General features: G+C 43.4%; 1 protein-coding gene and 1 long non-coding RNA gene across 33 annotated transcripts in view; one reads left to right on the top strand and one right to left on the bottom strand.

Annotated features, from left to right (window-relative positions):
- MBD1 (methyl-CpG binding domain protein 1) overlaps positions 1 to 5,222 on the bottom strand; it is a 61,613-nt gene extending 56,391 nt beyond the window's left edge. For 5 of the 32 annotated variants that reach the window (XM_040264486.1, XM_040264493.1, XM_040264494.1 and 2 more), the window contains exons 1-2: positions 4,988 to 5,204; positions 3,622 to 3,755 (exon numbers count right to left, since the gene is read on the bottom strand). In XM_040264486.1, coding sequence (XP_040120420.1) covers positions 3,622 to 3,731 — 110 coding nt within the window. In that variant the 5' untranslated portion in view covers positions 3,732 to 3,755; positions 4,988 to 5,204. Of the gene's footprint in view, positions 1 to 3,621; positions 3,756 to 4,987 lie in introns of all 32 variants that reach the window. The other 27 variants (XM_040264477.1, XM_040264485.1, XM_040264489.1 and 24 more) reach the window with 15 other exon arrangements.
- Positions 5,223 to 5,403: 181 nt separating this feature from the next.
- Positions 5,404 to 6,636, top strand: LOC120880988. Its single transcript, XR_005725173.1, has 2 exons — positions 5,404 to 5,480; positions 6,253 to 6,636. It is a non-coding gene; the product is annotated as an uncharacterized LOC120880988 (long non-coding RNA).
- The last annotated feature ends 12,861 nt before the right edge of the window (positions 6,637 to 19,497 follow it).

Here is a 19,497-nt window from a genome sequence, read left to right as displayed (position 1 = left end):
ATAACATGGGCACTAAAATTAAAGCGAACACAGGAAGAAAGATTGAGACAATGTAGAAACATTTTTGGAGAATTGAAAAAGCAAAAAAGTCAGAGAGCAATTACAGTGCATTTCTAAAAGTTACACCAAGTCTTTCTGCCTCTCCTGCCTCCCCCCACCTCCTCCTTTTGCCTCTGCCACCCCTCCTCAGTAAGACGAAACCCCCTTTCTCTTCCTCCTCAGCCTACTCAACGTGAAGATGACAAAGATGAAAACCTTTGTGATGATCCACTTCCACTTAATAAATAGTAAATATTTAACGAGGCTGTACAGTTAATACTTACACATTTGTGGGTGGGTGTCTTTGTGTGAAAATCTAACAATTGTAAGGCAAGAACTGTATGAGAATTTCCCTGGTAGTCCAGTGGTTAAGAATCTGCCTGCCAATGCAGGGGACATGGTTTTGATTCCTTGTCCAGGAAAATTCCACATGCCGTGGGGCAACTAAGCCCGTGTGTTGCAACTACTGAAGCCCAGGCACCTACAGCCTGTGCTCTGCAACATGAGGAGCCACCACAATAAGAAGTCCATGCCAGCAACAAAGAGCGGCCCTCACTTGCCACAACTAGAAAAAGCCCCCGAGCAGCAACCAAGACCCAGCGAAACCAAAACAAAAAAAGAACTATATGAGACATTTCTGTGTCACCATCATCATCATGGCCCAAGTATTCATCTATGCAAGACTCAAAATGGATAGCCTACCTTTATTCAGGTATTTATAAGTGAATGGTATTTAACATAAAATTAATAACGTGTTAGTTTTCTTACTGTTTTATAACTATGCTGTCAAAGAATTACATTACCATACAGTGTGCTTCGCTCCCTGTGCCTATCATCACAGGTAAGTGGCTTGAAAAAACCCAAAAATGCACCAATGTAACAACACTGTATCATAAATATGATTATAATACTGTATGCCGTAAAAACTTTATAACAATTTATTCATTAGCATACAGGCTAGGCTACCAGAAAGCAACTATATTGCTCCTTCTCAGTTATCAATGCATGAATTGTTATACCTGTAAATAAACATAAAATTTTCATATTATGTTTTCATTTTTGATATCTGGTATTAGTAATATGTATAAGATCTATGATGCCTTGTGTCATATAAGATAATATTTAATGTAGGCACTTGACAGTCAGACAACTTATCCTGTAAACAGATGATGTAAATTTAACGTATTGCTAAATACAGTACAGTGCTGTGAATGAACTTTTTCTTCCTTATGATTTTCTCCTTTTTGGGCTGTACCACTCAGTCTATGGGATCTCAGTTCCCCAAACAAGGACTGAACCTGGGCCATGGCAGTGAAAGCCTGGAATCCTAACCACTAGGCAACCAAGGAACTCCCACATGATTTTCTTTAATGTCTTCTCTAGCTTATTTTCCCTCAAGAATTCAGTATGTAATACATACACCATACAAAGTATGTGTTAGCCAATGATTTGTTATTGATAAGGCTTCCAGTCAACAGTAGGCTATTAGTAGTTAAGCTTTTAAGGAGTCAAAAGTTATATGTGTATTTTTGACTGCACAGGGGATTGGCTCCCCTCATCCCTACATGGTTCAAGGGTCAAGTGTATGTGTACAAACAATATACATACAAATACAGGTGTTAGCAAATAAATGCAACTACATACAAAACAAAGTATAAGTCGCTGATGTCGGGAGACAACACTCCACAGGTCACTCACATTTTTGCACGTCTTGCAAGAGAGGCACTGACTACCCTTTGCAAGGAGCTATCTTTTCAAGGATGTGTGTACAGCATCAGCCTTGGAAGATAAGAGATAGGGTGTTCTTCCAGAGCAAGGAAGGCATCCTTCCTGTCCTAACACTGGATTCCTTAAGCTCGGAGTTCCTTTCCCACAAGAGTGCATGTGCAGATGCTAATTAAGTAGCCCTCTTCACGGCATTTGGGGAACTGATACAAGAATGATGACGTAAGGATACTGCTGATGCGGTGAGTAATGAACTGTCAGTCACCTCTGACCTAGGGGTCCCATATCTCCTACTGGCACCTCCAAAACTGAAACACACTCGCTTGTTATCTTGCCCTAATTTGGGTAAAACCTCTGGCCTCTATTTTGAAAGTTTTATAAAAACTGTAAATACATGAATAAATGTACAATATAGACATAAAAATGCTTATTTATAAGCATATAAATAAATGTAATTCTAGTTACAATTTTACTACATTCCTCTAAGCAAAGAGCAACTTACACACAAAAAAACTTTAGAAAATTTAATAACTACATGACTAACATATTCTAAAAGACCTCAAATCCTTAAAAGTAACTTTTTTATAAACACATATTTTCATGTGTTTATAGTCAATTCTCATTATTCACAGTAATTCTATTCTATAAAGTCACTTTGAACACTGAATTAGTGAGTTCAGAATCACTGCTCCTAGGGGAACTACAGGTTAGGTTCCTGTAAGCCTCTGGTCACATTTTTGTCAACCAATCAGTATACTACCTTGTTTTATGTGTGTTTCTGTTTAAAGACACCTCGTTTAATATAGTCCTCTTACAAATAATTAACTACATGGTCTTTGAATGATTTAACAATAGCAGTTTTGGAAGCCATCTATGTTATACAGGTTCCTTTGTCAATGTCCTTGTAAACCAAGCCAGCCTCATCAGCACTGAAAACCTACTCTTCCTCATAACCCTTTTCCTGTATAGCACCTATCAGGTGTTTTTAAAAATTCTTCCATGGACTCTTTTACCTTCAGAACCTGCCTCACTTGCAAATTTAACACTTTTCACAAAGTATCACTTTGGAAACGTGTGAGCTAGCCAGGACCAGCTGAAACAGGCTTACTGTTTCCGTAACCCTGGGAACATGACAGCCGATGTCCTTTGCTTTGGTTTCACCACACTGTCCACGAAACCCTGGCCACCATCTCATGGATCCACAGATTTAGCCACTTTTTCACCTTTTCCTTAGCTTCATCATGTACTATAGACGTTACTTTAGGACTTCCTGGAGCAGCCTCCCATACTAATTGGCTAATTTCCTCTTTTTTTTCTAGATATACTGCCTTTTTGATTCATTAACATTGAACTCACAGCCAACAGCACTGCGACTCATGCCTGAACAAAGCTTATTTAACATGCATTTTCTCCATATAGCACAAAACAGACTTCCTGCACTTAGATCACTGACAGCACTTCAACACTACACTTGGGGGCAACTCTACAGAGCAAAATCACCATTAAAAAGTGCAAAAAAACAGAACACTAAGTAGCCCTCAATAAGGATACTTGTTTACAGCTTAAGAGCTAATATAAGAAATCTTCATTGAATCTTAGCTGGGAACGCATGCATCAGGCGACCTATTTTTTGCTGCTCTGTGCATATCCACAAATGATCATGAAAACGAAGTTGAGTATGACTTCGGGGGTACAAACAACAAATCTTAGTGAATAACCAAATCTTCAAATATAGAACCTTTCAGATAATAAGGATCAACTGTACATGCATACCCATAAATCTAATCACACACCCCTGATTTCACCCTGCCTAACCAGGTTCAGCCCTAACCCCTTTGTCCACAACCCACCCAGTACCTCTGGTAGTAGGTGTCTGAGCGTCCACAGGTGGCACCTGACTTGCGAAAAACCTCACGGCGCTTCCAGCCAGGGCCCAGGGCTGGGCAGTCCAGCCAGTCCTCAGCCATGGGGACCACGGAAGCAGCAGCCGCCTGCAACAAAGAAGGGGCAGTGGGAAAAACTGAGGCTTTAAAACGGGACATATTGTGCCCCAGGCCACACAAACCCGTGTTTCTATTCATGCTTGCTAGGACCTGCCACAGGCAACTGGCCAACATAAGGAAGGGTAAAGCCCCATTCCCACTTCGTTCTTCCCTGTCCTGGGCCCAGGAGCTTGTCATCCCCCCCACTTCATGATCTGGCAGCCCCATCCTCAACCCAAGGGTCCCCATCCTCAACGCATTCCTCACTCTCACCGTCCTAATCCCGAGTTCCTCCCTAGCCTCAGCCAGAGAGACCGCATTCCTCCCATCTCTAGCGCGAGAGGCCTCCACAGGACTTGGCTAGCTCAGTACCCTAACCTCCCATTCATTCCCTTCCTTGACCCAAGAGTCACTAATTTCTGTTAGTCTTTTAACTCTCCCATTCCTTTCCTGTCTGCTGTCCTCTTATCCTTCTACCTCAGTATTACTGCCTCCATTTCCCTGTCCTCTGCCCAAGAACACCCAGCTCCCCTGCATCCTTGACCTCAACAGCCCCTCATTCCCTCGGTCCCCTTTCCTAACGCCTCCCCATCTCACTTTCGCTCTGTCAGTGTTTTGAGTCCCAATTGCTTCCCAAGTCTCCGAACCCTCCCTATTTTCCTCTTCTGCAGTTAACAAGTTTCCTTTGGAGTCCTCATCCTCCGTTACTCTCATCAGCTTGAGACACTCTGATTTCTCCCTTTAGCATCTGAACCCCCCACCCCATTCCTCTCCTCTTGGTCCAAGACCAAGCCATCCCTAACTGTTGGCGTTCTGTCCCCTATTTCTTATCGTCCTCCATACGAGACCCCCGTCCCTCCCTTTCAGCATTCCAACTTCTCATTTCTCCCCGTCAGTAGCCCGAGGGCCGCTCACTTCTTCCCTTTAGCATCCTGGACCCCCATTTCTCTCTATTCAACCCGAGAGGCCCCGATATCTCCCCTCAGCGTTCGGATCCTCCCCATTCCTCTCCGTCCTTGTCCAAGAGCCCGACACTTCCACCTGTCAGCCTTCGGAGCCCCCAGTCCTCCCTGTCCTCCGCCTAAATCTTCCCAAGACTCCCTTCAAAATTCCGAGGCCGCCATTCCTCCCACTCATCGGCCCGAGGGCCCTTCATTGCTCTCCGTCAGCGCTCTGAGCCTCAACCCTTCCCCATTCTCCGCCTGAGCGGTCTCCATTTCTAGCCCCCTTGACCGTCTCACCAGCTCGGCTCCCGGCCGGAACCTTCCACCGTTCTAGGTCCGCGGACCCATGGCGAGAATCCCGCCCGTGGCTCCCGCCTTCTCCGGCTCCTCGCCTTCCTCCTCCGCAGCCGCTTCCTCTGAAGCTGTAGCTGTCGTCGCCGCGGCCGTTCGTTGCTCCAGGAACCGGAAATCCGCTGTCCCCCCTCTCTCGGGTTCCGCCCCCTGGCGGGACGCCTGCGCGCTAATACCCCGGAGCGTGGGTCGTGAGCAGGGGAACTCCACGCCTGCGTGTTGAGTCGGGCGGCGGAGCGCGCCCCTTTAGACTCGGCCTGCTGCGCTTGCGCACTGACGTCCTAAAAGGCTCGCGCCTCTTTAGAAAGCCGCAGAGCTTGCGCACCCCGCTTGAGCTCCTCGGACCCGCTTGTGGTCACGTGTGCTTTCCTATCCCAACCTGAGGGGAGGAGGAGGATTGGGATTGGATTTAGTCTGTTAGTGGCGGTCCCCACAAGAGGTAACTGAGAGGGAGGGGTGGAAAAGGCTGGGTCTGTAAGCCGTCTTCGCCCACTTTTTAACCTTGTTTGCGCATGTGCTCTACAGTTCCTCCTGTCAAGGAAAAATGAAGCAGTAGTCGGTCTAAAGGAGAAATAGGAAATTTTATTTGTTCCAACCTGAGGGCTCTAAACCTAAAGACAGTGTTTCGGAAAACTCTACGGATTGTTCCACTTGTTTTCATTGGAAGACACAGTTATATACGTTTTTGAATCGAAGGATATATATATCACAGTGACACATTTTACGTAAAGTTCAGAAGAGATACTGTGTAGTTGGACCACGCTGACTCCGTGTTTTTCAGCTCCATCGTAGGACTAAGACCCACAATTCTGCCTCTTCCCTTTTCTGCATGATTGAGCTTTAGCCTACTAGGAAAGAATGCGCCCTGCCAGAGAAGCTCAGTATCAACTTTTACCCTTGCCTTCATCTGATAGGAAAATTGGAAGAATGCCTTTTGCTGATGCAGACGGTTAATGATTTTTGAGGAATAAAAGTTGTGAGACCCCTGGGGGAGGGGGGGGGGGGAAATCTGCTTCCCGTTGGCATGGATGTGCTTCTTCGTTAGTAATGAAACCAAGAGCTAACCTGAGAAGACCCGCCAAACCTAACCTGCCATGCTTTCAGTTGCTTGCTTTTAGTTGATTTTAAACTAAACTTCCACTAGCTTCTTTATATGTAATACCTCTGACATTTGGATCACTGTAGTAACAGTTGGGTAAATTGATTTTCAGTAACATGGAGCCGATTCTTGGCCAGTTCAAACCACTTGAGACTACCGACTATCCAACTGGGCCTGCATGAGCGTCAGATGGATGATGTTTTAATAACACAGGGTGAAAAACTCCACCCTCAGAACATGCTAACACTGCCATCTTATGAACATGTCTCCTATGAAGAGCCAGTAAGCTTGACTACACCACTCTAATTACCTCGCTTTCCTTAATTCCAATCACCTTTGGCCATGATGAGACCTCCCTGCCTCTTTATCTCATAAATGTTCATAAAACCTGTCTTCAAAAGAAGACACTACACCTGGACATCACTAGATGGCCCATACTGAGATCAGATTGAGTGTATTCTTTGCAGCCAAAGATGGAGAAGCTCTATACAGTCAGTAAAAAGAAGACTGGGAGCTGACTGTGGTTCAGATCATGAACTCCCTATCGCAAAATTCAGACATGAATTGAAAAACTAGGGAAAACCGCTACACCATTCAGGTATGACCTAAATCAAATTGCTTATGATTATACACCAGGAGTGACAAACAGATTCAAGAAAATTGATCTGATACAGCACCTGAAGAGCTATGGACAGAGGATTGTAACATTGTACAGGAGACTGTGATCAAAACCATCCCCCAAAAGAAAAAATGTAAAAAGGCAAAATGGCTATCTGAGGAGGCCTTACAAATAGCTGAGAAAAGAAGAGAAGCAAAAGACAAAGGAGAAAAGGAAAAATGTAGCCATCTGAATACAGAGTTCCAAAGAATAGCAAGGAGAGATGAGAAAGACTTCCTAAATGAACAATGCAAAGAAATAGAAGAAAACAATAGAATGGGAAAGACTAGAGATCTCTTCAAGAAAATTAGAGATCTCTTCAAGAAAATTACCTGCCAGAGGCATTCCAAGGGCTCAGAAAAAACCTTGTGCCACAACAGGAGGCCCCACAGAAACTGAGCCAGACCTGTCTTTGAGTGTTTGAGTGTCTCCTCCAGAGGTACAGGTCAGCAGTGGCCTGCTGCAGGGGCTCTAGGTGCAGTAGACCTGGATATAGCATAAGCCCTATTGGAGGAGGTTGCCATTAACTGCACCATAGAGCCACCAGAACGTACATAGAACTGGGGAAACAGACTCTTGGCACAAACAAAAGTTTGTGTGCACCAGGACCCAGGAGAAAGGAGCAGTGACGCCACAAGAGACTGACTCAGACTTGCCCAGGAGTGTCCAGGAGTCTCCGGAGGAGGCATGGGTGGCCTGCTACAGAGTCGGGGACACTGAATGTGGCAGTGCCTGCACCGGACCTTTTGAAGGAGGTCGCCATTATCTTCATGAACTCCACCATAGTTGGACCTCAGGTTAAACAACAGGGAGGGAACACAGCCCCGCCCGTTAACAGAAAATTGGATTAAAAATTTATTGAGCATGGCCCCGCCCATCAGAACAAGACCTAATTTCCCCCTCAGTCAGTCTCTCCCATCAGGAAGCTTCCATAAGCCTCTTATCTTATCCATCAGAGGACAGATAGAATGAAACCCACAATCACAGAAAACTAATCAAACTGATCACATGGACCACAGCCTTGTCTAACTCAATGAAACTATGAGCCATAACATGTAGGGCCACCCATGACAGACAGGTCGTGGTGGAGAGTTGTGACAAACTGTGGTCCACTTCAGCATTCTTGCCTTGAGAACCCCATGAACAGTATGAAAAGGCAAAATATAAGACACTGAACTATGAACTCCCCAGGTTGGTCAGTGCCCAATATGCTACTAGAGATCAGTGGAGAAATAACTCCAGCAAGAATGAAGAGATGGAGGCAAAGCAAAAACAACACCCAGTTGTGGATATGACTGGTGATGGAAGTAAAATGTGATGAAGTAAAATGTAAAGAACAATATTGCATAAGAACCTGGAATGTTAGGCCCATGAATCAAGGTAAATTGGAAGTGGTCAAACAGGAGATGGCAAGAATGAACATTGACATTTTAGGAATCAGTGAACTAAAATGGACTGGAAGGATGAATTTAACTCAGATCATTATATTTTCTACTGTGGGCAAGAAAGCCTTAGAAGAAATGGAGTAGCCCTCATAGTCAACAAAAGAGTCTGAAATGCACTACTTGGGTGCAATCTCAAAAATGACAGAATGATCTCTGTTCATTTCCAAGGCAAACCATTCAATATCACACTAATCCAAGTCTATGCCCCGACCAGTAATGCTTAAGAAGCTGAAGTTGAAGGGTTCTATGAAGACTGACAAGACCTTCTAGAAGTAAATCCAAAAAAAAAGAGATGCCCTCTTCATCATAGGGGACTGGAATGAAAAAGTAGGAAATCAAGAGATACCTGGAGTGACAGGCAAGTTTGGCCTTGGAGTACAGAATGAAGCAGGGCAAATGCTCACAATTTTGCCAAGAGAATGCACTGGTCATAGCAAACGCCCTCTTTCAACAACACAAGAGAAGACTCTACACATAGACATCACCAGATGGTCAACACCGAAATCTGATTATATTCTTTGCAGCCAAAGATGGAGAAGCTCTATACAGTCAGCAAAAACAAAACTGGGAGCTGACTGTGACTCAGCTCATGAACTCCTTATTGCCAAATTCAGACTTAAAGTGAAGAAAGTAGGGAAAACCACTAGACCATTCAGGTATGACCTAAATAAAATCCCTTACAATTATACAGTGGGAGTGACAAACAGATCAAGGGATTAGATCTGACAGACAGAGTGCCTGAAGAACTATGGATGGAGGTTCATGACATTGTATAGGAGGCAGGGATCAAGATCATCCCCAAGAAAAAGAAATGCAAAAAAGTTAAAATGGTTGTCTGAGGAGGCCTTACAAATAGCTGAGAAAAGAAGAGAAGCGAAAGGCAAAGAGAAAAGGAAAGATATACCCATCTGAATACAGACTTGCAAAGAATAGCAAGAAGAGATAAGAAAGCTTTCTTAAGTGAATAATGCAAAGAAATAGAGGAAAACAATAGAATGGGAAACACTAGGGATCTCCTCAAGAAAATTAGAGATACCAAGGGAAAATTTCATGCAAAGATGGGCACAATAAAGGACAGAAATGGTATGGACCTAACAGAAGCAGAAGATATTAAGAAGAGGTGGCAAGACTACACAGAGTAAGTAAGTAAATGTTAGTCGCTCAGTCGTGCCTGACTCTTTGCAACCCCATGGACTGCAGCCCACCAGGCTTCTCTGTCCATGAGATTTTCCAGGCAAAGACACTGGAGTTGGTTGCTATTTCCTTCTCCAGGGAATCTTCCCAACCCAGGAATCAAACCCAGGTCCCCTGCATTGCAGGCAGATTCTTTACTGAGTGAGCTACAAAGGAAGCCCATATACACAGAAGAACTATAAAAAAAAGATCTTCACAACCCAGATAATCACGATGGTGTGATCACTCACCTAGAGCCAGACATCCTGGAATGTGAAGTCAAGTGGGCCTTAGGAAGCATCACTACGAACAAAGCTAGTGGAGGTGATGGAATTCCAACTGAGCTATCTCAAATCCTAAAAGATGATGTTGTGAAAGTGCTGCACTCAATATACCAGATAATTTGGAAAACTCAGCAGTGGCCACAGGACTGGAAAAGATCAGTTTTCATTCCAATCCCAAAGAAAGGCAATGCCAACGAATGCTCAAACTACCGCACAATTGCACTCATCTCACACGCTAGCAAAGTAATGCTCAAAATTCTCCAAGCCAGGCTTCAATAGCATGTGAACCGTGAACTTCCAGATGTTCAAGCTGGATTTAGAAAAGGCAGAGGAACCAGAGATCAAATTGCCAACATTCGTTGGATCATCGAAAAAGCGAGTGAACTCCAGAAAAACATCTACTTCTGCTTCATTGACTATGCCAAAGCCTTTGCCTGTGTGGATCAAAACAAACTGGAAAATTCTTAAAGAGATGGAAATACCAGACCACCTGAGCGGCCTCCTGAGAAATCTGTGTGCAGTCAGAAAGCAACAGTTAGAACCATACTTGGAACAACAGACTGGTTCCAAATCAGGAAAGGGGTATGTCAAGGCTGTATATTATCACCCTGCTTATTTAACTTATATTCAGAGTACATCATGAGAAATGCTGGGCTGGATGAAGCACAAGCTGGAATCAAGATAGTTGGGAGAAATATCAATAACCTCAGGTATGCAGATGACACCACCCTCATGACAGAAAGTGAAGAAGAACTAAAGAGCCTCTTGATGAAAGTGAAAGAGGAGAGTTGGCTTAAAACTCAACATTCAGAAAACTAAGATCATGGCATCTGGGCCCATCACTTCATGGCAAATAGATGGGGAAACGATGGAAACTGTGACACACTTTATTTGGGGAGCCTCCAAAATCACTGCAGATGGTGACTGTAGCCATGAAATTAAAAGACACTTGCTTCTTGGAAGAAAAGCTATGACCAACCTAGACAGCATATTAAAAAGCAGAGACAATACTTTGCCAGCAAAGGTCCATCTAGTCAAGGCTATTTTTTTTTTCCAGTAGTCATGTATGGATGTGAGAGTTGAACTATAAAGAAAGCTGAGCACCAAAGAATTGATGCTTTTCCACTGTGGTTTTGGAGAAGACTCTTGAGAGTCCCTTGAACTGCAAGGAGATTGAACTAGTCCATGCTAAAGGAAATCAGTCCTGAATATTCATTGAAAGGACTGATGTTGAAAATGAAACTCCAATACTTTGGCCACCTGTTGGGAAGAACTGACTCATTCAAAAGACTCTGATTCTGGGAAAGATTGAAGGCACGAAGAGAAGGGGACAATAGAAGATGATATGGTTGGATGGCATCACCAACTTGATGGACATGAGTCTGAGCAAACTCCAGGAGTTGGTGATGGACAGGGAGGCCTGGTGTGCTGCAGTCCATGGGGTCACAAAGAATCAGACAAAACTGAGCGACTGAACTGAAAGCCTTTGAATGAGTGGATCACAACAAACTGGACAATTCCTAAAGAGATGGAATACCAGACCAACTTAAATGCCTCCTGTGAAACCTATATGCAGGTCAAGAAGCAACAGTTAGAACTGTACATGGAACAATGGACTGGGAAATTCCAAATCAGGAGATTGGAATCCCAAATTGGGAAGGAAGTTCCAAATTGGGAAAGGAGTACGTCAAGGCTGTATATTGTCACCCTGCTTATTTAACTTATATGCAGAGTACATCATGCGAAATGCCAGGGTGGATGAAGCACAAGCTGGAATCAAGATTGCCAGGGGAAATATCCATAACTTCAGAAATGCAGGTGACACCGCCCTTATGGCAGAAAGCAAAGAAGAACTAAAGAGCCTTTTGACAAAGGTGAAAGAGGAGCATGGAAAAGCTGGCTTAAAATTCAACATTCAAAAAACTAAGCTCATGGCATCCAGTTCAATCACTTCATGGCAAATAGAAGGGGAAAAAGTAGAAACAGTGACAGATTTTATTTTCTTGAGCTCCAAAATCACTGCATATGGTGACTGAACCATGAAAGTAGAAGAGACTTGTTCCTTGGAAGAAAAGTTATGACAGAGCTAGACAGCATATTATATATATATATATATATATATACACACATATATACATATATGTATACACACATATATATGTATATATAATATACATGTATTATAAGGGACTGGAATGGCAAAGTAATAAGTCAAGAAACATCTAGAGTAACAGGCAAGTTTGGCCTTGGAGTACAGAATGAAGCAAGGCAAAGGCTAACAGAGTTCTGCCGAGAGAACGCACTGGTCGTAGCAAACACCCTCTTCCAACAACACAAGAGAATACTCTACACATGGACATCACCAGACGGTCAACACTGAAATCAGATTGATTATATTCTTTGCAGCCAAAGATGGAGAAGCTCTATACAGTCAGCAAAAACAAGACTGGGAGCTGACTGTGACTCAGCTCATGAACTCCTTATTGCCAAATTCAGACTTAAAGTGAAGAAAGTAGGGAAAACCACTAGACCATTCAGGTATGACCTAAATCAAATCCCTAACGATTATACAGTGGAAGTGAGAAATAGATTTAAGGGCCTAGATCTGATAGACAGAGTGCCTGATGAACAATGAATGGAGGTTCATAACGTTGTACAGGAGGCAGGGATCAAGACCATCCCCAAGAAAAAGAAATGCAAAAAAGCAAAATGGCTGTCTGAGGAGACCTTACAAATGGCTGTGAAAAGAAGAGAAGTGAAAAGCAAAGGAGAAGAGGAACGATATACACATTTGAATACAGATTTCCAAAGAATAGCAAGGAGAGATAAGAAAGCCTTCCTCAGTGATCAGTGCAAAGAAACAGAGGAAAACAATAGAATGGGAAAGACTAGAGATCTCTTCAAGAAAATTAGAGATACTAAGGGAACATTTCATGCAAAGATGGGCTTAATAAAGGACAGAAATGGTATGGACCTAACAGAAGCAGAAGATATAAAGAAGAGGTGGCAAAAATACACAGAAGAACAGTACAAAAAAGATCTTCACGACCCACATAATCATGATGGTGTGATCACTCACCTAGAGCCAGTCATCCTGGAATGTGAAGTCAAGTGGGCCTTAGGAAGCATCACTATGAACAAAGCTAGTGGAGGTGATGGAATTCCAATTGAGCTATTTCAAATCCTAAAAGATGATGCTGAGAAAGTGCTGCACTCAATATACCAGACAATTTGGAAAACTCAGCAGTGGCCACAGGACTGGAAAAGATCAGTTTTCATTCCAATCCCAAAGAAAGGCAATGCCAACGAATGCTCAAACTACCACACAATTGCACTCATCTCACACGCTAGCAAAGTAATGCTCAAAATTCTCCAAGCCAGTCTTCAGCAATACATGAACCATGAACTTCCAGATGTTCAAGCTGGATTTAGAAAAGGCAGAGGAACCAGAGATCAAATTGCCAACATCCGCAGGATCATCAAAAAAGCAAGAGAGTTCCAGAAAAACATCTATTTCTGCTTTATTGACTATGCCAAAGCCTTTGACTGTGTGGATCACAATAAACTGGGGAAAATTCTGAAAGAGATGGGAATAACAGACCACCTGACCTGCCTCTTGAGAAATTTGTATGTAGGTCAGGAAGCAACAGTTAGAACTGGACATGGAACAACAGACTGGTTCCAAATAGGAAAAGGAGTACGTCAAGGCTGTATATTATCACCCTGCTTATTTAACTTATATTCAGAGTACATCATGAGAGATGCTGGACTGTATGAGACACAAGCTGGAATCAAGATTGTTGGGAGAAATATCAATAATCTCAGGTATGCAGATGACACCACCCTTATGGCAGAAAGTGAAGAGGAACTAAAAAGCCTCTTGATGAAAGTGAAAGAGCAGAGTGAAAAAGCTGGCTTAAAGCTCAACATTCAGAAAACTAAGATCATGGCATCTGGTCCCATCACTTCATGGCAAATAGATGGGGAAACAGTAGAAACAGTGACAGATTTTATTTGGCGGGGGGCCTCCAAAATCACTGCATATGGTGACTGCAGCTGTGAAATAAAAAGATGCTTACTCCTTGGAAGAAAAGTTATGACCAACCTAGATAGCATATTGAAAAGCAGAGACATTGCCAACAAAGGTCTGTCTAGTCAAGGCTATCGTTTTTCCAGTAATCATGTATGGTGGATGTGAGAGCTGAACTGTAAGAAAGCTGAGTGCCAAAGAATTGATGCTTTTGAACTATGGTGTTGGAGAAGACTCTTGAGAGTCCCTTGAACTGCAAGGAGATCCACCCAGTCCATGCTAAAGAAAATCAGTCCTGAATGTTCATTGAAAGGACTGATGTTGAAAATGAAATTCCAATACTTTGGCCACCTGATGCAAAGAACTGACTCATTTGAAAAGACCCTGATACTAGGAAAGATTGAAGGCAGGAAGAGAAGGGAACAACAGAGGATGAGATGTTTGGATGGCATCATCTACTCAATGGACATGAGTTTGAGTCCTCTCTGGGAATTAGCGATGGACAGGGAGGCTTGGCATGCTGCACTCCATGGGGTCACAAAGAGTTGAGAACAATTGAGCGACTGAACTGAACTGACTGAACTGACTGAGACAGCATATTAAAAAGTGGAGACATCACTTTGCTGACAAACGTCTGTATAGTCAAAGTTATGGTTTTTCCAGTAGTTATGTATAGGTGTGTGAGTTGAACCATAAAGAAGGCTGAGTGCTGAAGAATTGATGGTTTTTAATTGTGGTGCTGGAGAAGACTCTTGAGAGTCCCTTGGACAACAAGGAGAACAGACCAGTCAGTCCTAAAGTAAATCAACTCCGAATATTTATTGAAAGGACTGATGCTGAAGTTGAAGCTCCAATAGTTTGGCCACCTGATGAAGAAGTTGACTTATTGGAAAAGACTCTGATGCTGGGAAAGATTGATGGCAAAAGAAGGGAGAAGCAGAGGACGAGATGGTTGGATACCATCACCAACGCTATGGATATGAACTTGAGCACATTCTGGGAGATAGTGAAGGATGCGAAGCCTGGCATGCTGCACTCCATGTTGCAAAGAATCAGACATTGACTTATTGACTGAACAATAACAACAGCAAGACTTGGCCATTCCACAGCTGGTCAAGGAATTACAGTCTTGGATGGGGGGAGATTACCAGGTTACTGGCATATTTTCATACCTCATTTGGCACTAATGAGGCCAATAGTCTTTCATTTGGCCCTAATAAGAGTCTCTATACTCTCTAAAAGGGACAAAAATGGAAATGAGACTGCCCCACTATAACTTGCAGCAATGATCCCTGAGCTATATCCTTGGTTCCATTGGCTGAGCCACTAATCCGCTGATCAGATGAAAGGTGGACTATATCGACCCATACTACCCTTATCAGAGGGGCACAACCACACATTAACCTTGCTGCTACTGCCACTAGTCTGATGCAATCCTTGGCTAGTAAAAAGCAAATCAAACAGTCACCATTAGGGGCTTGACCAAGTTGGAAAATGTGTACAAAGTCCTACTCACATAGATAGCAACCAAGGGACTGGTTTCACTGGACATGATACACAAGAATAGTCAGAAGCCCATGAGATTTCATGAACCTCCCATTGGCTGTATAACCCAACGGAAGCAAGATGGGTAGAAAGAGCCAATATAGTATATTAACACATATATATTAACACATATATATGGAATTTTAAAAGATGGTAATGATGACCCTATATGCAAGACAGCAAAAGAGACACAAATGTAAAGAACAGACTTTTGGACTCTGTGGGAGAAGGTGAGGGTGGGATAATTTGAGAGAATAGTGCTGAAACACGTATATTACCATATGTGATATAGATCGCCAGTCCAAGTTCAGTGGATGAGACAGGGTGCTCAGGGCTGGTGCACTGGGATGACCCTGAGAGATGGGATGGGGAGGGAGGTGGGAGGATGGGGAATACATGTACACCCATGGCTGATTCATGTCAGTGTATGGCAAAAACAACAGCAATATTGTAAAGTATTTAGCCTACAATTAAATTAATTTTTTAAAAAAAGAGAAACCAAAAAAAAAAAAAAGTTAATTGGTTACTGAAAGAGGGAGTGAAGACGATTTCTCTGGACAATTCTTTATGAGAATGGTCTTCACAATCTAACCTGGATGTTAGAAGCCATCCAGCAATGAAACACAGCAACCTGCAGCAGGCTATACACCAGTTTATGCGACACTGACTGTACCTGCTCTGTCAGCTTGGGCCGTAAAGTTGTAAGACTTAGAAGGAGGACTGAGACCCATTTAGCATGCTATGGATACTATCCTAAGAATGCCACAAGACTTCCCACCTTGGAGACTATCTTAGATTGGAGACTTAGATGGTATCTCCCTCCCAGGTGGCTTGACATCCTTATACCTTTGTAGGAAGGGCCAGCCCCTGGCATAGTATTTCCTCAAACTTTCTAATAGAAGCCCCACCCATAAACAAGGTGATCTCCTCCTTGAAATTAGGTAGGGGACTCAAGGAGGGTTCCTCTCATGGGCGCTACCAAAATTCCCACATATAACATCTCCCTGTCCGCTTCTGACATAAAGAGAAGACATGTCTGGCATTGTCCTCTGAGAAAAGTGCCAATGCCTGGGGTGATATCTGTACATGGAGACCAGACTTGTATGGTGTTTCTGAATGAAGAAACTCATATCTATCATTCTTGGTCTTTCCCTTCTGAGATTCATGCCACCTGCCTCCAACAATGCGTTTCTGTCCTGGGCTACCGCTTACGCTGGAGTCCATAAATGCTCTGACTGCTAGGGATATGGATTGCTGCCAGTGTCTAGCACTGAAGGAATGTCGTGGGTCAGTCTGCCTGTCAACCTCACAGCAAGGGGACAGTGGGTGGGCAGGCAGGTAAACTCCTGTTGGGAACACTAGATGTCACCATGGCTCACGTTTTCCCCTTTAACAGTAATGATAGTATTAATAAAAAGTATTTCTTCCTCAGCTTGAACCCAGTTCCTCTAGCCTTAACACTGCCTTGGTCATTATCTAGGATGGTCTGGGGTGGTTATGTGCTAAATACAACCAACTTGGACTTACTGCTCTTTTTGTAAAGAAATGTTGGGGCCAGTGTGAGGAAAGCAGGAGAGACTCCATCTTGAAGGCTGTCATCCATCTTAAAGACAGGATGTGAACTGGGTCTGAGCCCTGCCCAAGAGTGAGGAAACCGTTGCTAATGAAAACCAGGTCTCCTCGAGACTTCCCTCCCAATAGATGACAGAGATTGTAGTTGAGGTCAGGCTGCCCCTGTTAGATTAACCATGGAGACATCCCCCCTTGATGCATAATCATTGTTCCCCCTACCCTTTAACCTTAATTGTTTGTTCTCTTAGCACCTACTTATAAAACTCATATACAACAAAGAGGTTGCTAACATGTAACCAGTCATGTGGGGGAGAGAGGTACAAAACAGGGCCTCTCAGAAACATCAGGGTCCTTTTTGGGAACTGATTCCCTTGGACCCACTGGTGTAATAAACTGTGCTTCACTGTCTTAAGTGTCCTCCAAGGTGTGTTTTGTGACTCTGGATTCCACAGCCAGAGGACAAAAACACCTGGTTGGCCAAATGTAACCATATGGAGTACTACCACTGTCCTCTCTTTCTTTTGTCCACCTGGTTTTTCAACTGAATGGACAGGTCAAGGAAAGAAGACTCTTAAAGCAAGGACTTTCTTATCACCCGAAGGTGTCACCTGAATATGTGACACCAGTCTTTGGCTTTATCTCCCATATGGGTGGACTTACCCCTCTTTGTCTAGAAAGGTCTATTCTTTGTCAGACACTTCCTGAAACCTGCTGACTCTCAAAACTGGGTGGAGTTATAATCTCTCCTTGTGGGGATGGCTGGTCTCCATCTTTCTCTCTCAGTATGGAGGCATTCATGGTGGCTGGCTTGCGTGCTCAGTCATGTCCAGCACTTTGCCACCCCATGGACTGTATAGCCGGCCAGGTTCTTCTGTCCATGGAGTTTTCCAGGCAAGAATACTGGAGTGGGTTGCCATTTCCTCCTCCAGGGGAATCTTCTGACCCAGGGATCGAATCCGTGTCTCCTGCATTGCAGCCAGATTCTTTACCACTGAGCCATTGCAGTGCCTATGGGCATTCATGTTAAATTAGAAATACAAGCTCTAGCCGAGCTCACCGCTTTTGTATTAAATAATTCTAGGTAAAGCGTTTTTCTACTAAATCAGGAAACTAAATGTTCCTCATTTAATTCCACTTTCCTCGTGGTTTTCCAAAACTATATGGCTCTGACATAGGTAAGTGGGGAAACATGTCCTAATTCAACAACAATATCGTACTTACAGCCCCTCTTATCAATGTAGCATCACTGATTTATCATCTCATATAAAAAAGGCTATCAGCCATGAAGAGAACATTTCTTTTGCAGATGACTGCATCTGTTGGTTGACCTCCTTACCAGGCAAATGTGCCGTGGCCCTGCTACGCACTCTTCCTTGTCTAACAGGGATTCTTTGTATGTTGCTGTTGTGGTACAGGCATACAGATTACCTCCCAATGTCTGGCCCCAGAGTATTCAGTAAAGAATGGTGGATAAAATTGCATGGGCCATATAGATGTCTGGGTGAAATGTGTGGCTGAACCACACTGACTCCATTTTTTCTTCAACTCCATCATAGGCCTGCAGTCCTGACTCCTCCCCTTTCCATGTGACTGAACTTTCAGAGGGGAATGCACCTGAGCCAGATAATCTCCTTATCAACTTTAACCCTTGCCTCCATCTTATATGAAAACTGAAAGAATGGTGCTTAGTTTGTCTATTTGTTAGTCTATTTGCTAACATAGATGGTTAACGGTCCATGAGGAATGCTAGTCATAAGACCCCCAAAGGGAAGGAAAAACCCCAGATCCCATTGTATGGATGTATTTCTGTCTTGGTATTTAGATTCTACCTTTAGTTTTGACTCTGTTAAATGCCCTCAGGAGAGCCGAGTGCAGCTGCTGATGCTCCCAGATTGTTGGGTCATCATGATCCTATGAAGGATTAGGGGAGAAAAAGACTAATGTCTAAGGAGTTATATTGCTAGCACCAGAAGAAGGAAAAAATTATATTTATGTTTGAGCAGACATTCCTGCCTTTGAGGAGATCTGGTTAACATATAATGCAGATATACATTGCCCATTAGGGAGGGACCAATATGGGTGAGGAGTATGTTATATTTAAATTTTCTTGTTTTGCCTCAATAAATAAATTTTATTCTCTCTTTTCCCTCTTTTGATCATTAATCCTTCAACAGAAAACATTAGGTGATTAAATACTTGGTTCTTCAACACCAGAGTGGTTTCTTACCTGCTTTGGATCCGTCCTGTCCTACAAAGCCAGATCCCAATAGGCCAGTTTCTTCTTTCAGGAGTTTATGTGTCACTAAAGTACCAAGCCAAGGACTCACGACTAATAATGTTATGTTGAACATGTTCAATATAACTCATGCCAATTATTGTCCAATCCTCCTCCTATAGACATTATGCATGTCCAGCATTTTGCATCAGTTCAGTTCAGTTCAGTTCAGTCGCTCAGTCGTGTCCGACTCTTTGCGACCCCATGAATCGCAGCACGCCAGGCCTCCCTGTCCATCACCATCTCCCGGAGTTCACTCAGACTCACGTCCATTGAGTCAGTGATGCCATCCAGCCATCTCATCCTCTGTTGTCCCCTTCTCCTCCTGCCCCCAATCCCTCCCAGCATCAGAGTCTTTTCCAATGAGTCAACTCT

This window comes from Oryx dammah, unplaced genomic scaffold (genome assembly GCF_014754425.2).
Source record: "Oryx dammah isolate SB20612 unplaced genomic scaffold, SCBI_Odam_1.1 HiC_scaffold_22, whole genome shotgun sequence".
In the NCBI taxonomy this organism is placed as follows: domain Eukaryota; kingdom Metazoa; phylum Chordata; class Mammalia; order Artiodactyla; family Bovidae; genus Oryx; species Oryx dammah.
The sequence above is the reverse complement of the archived record's forward strand: the minus strand, read 5'-3'. Positions and strand labels throughout refer to the sequence as shown.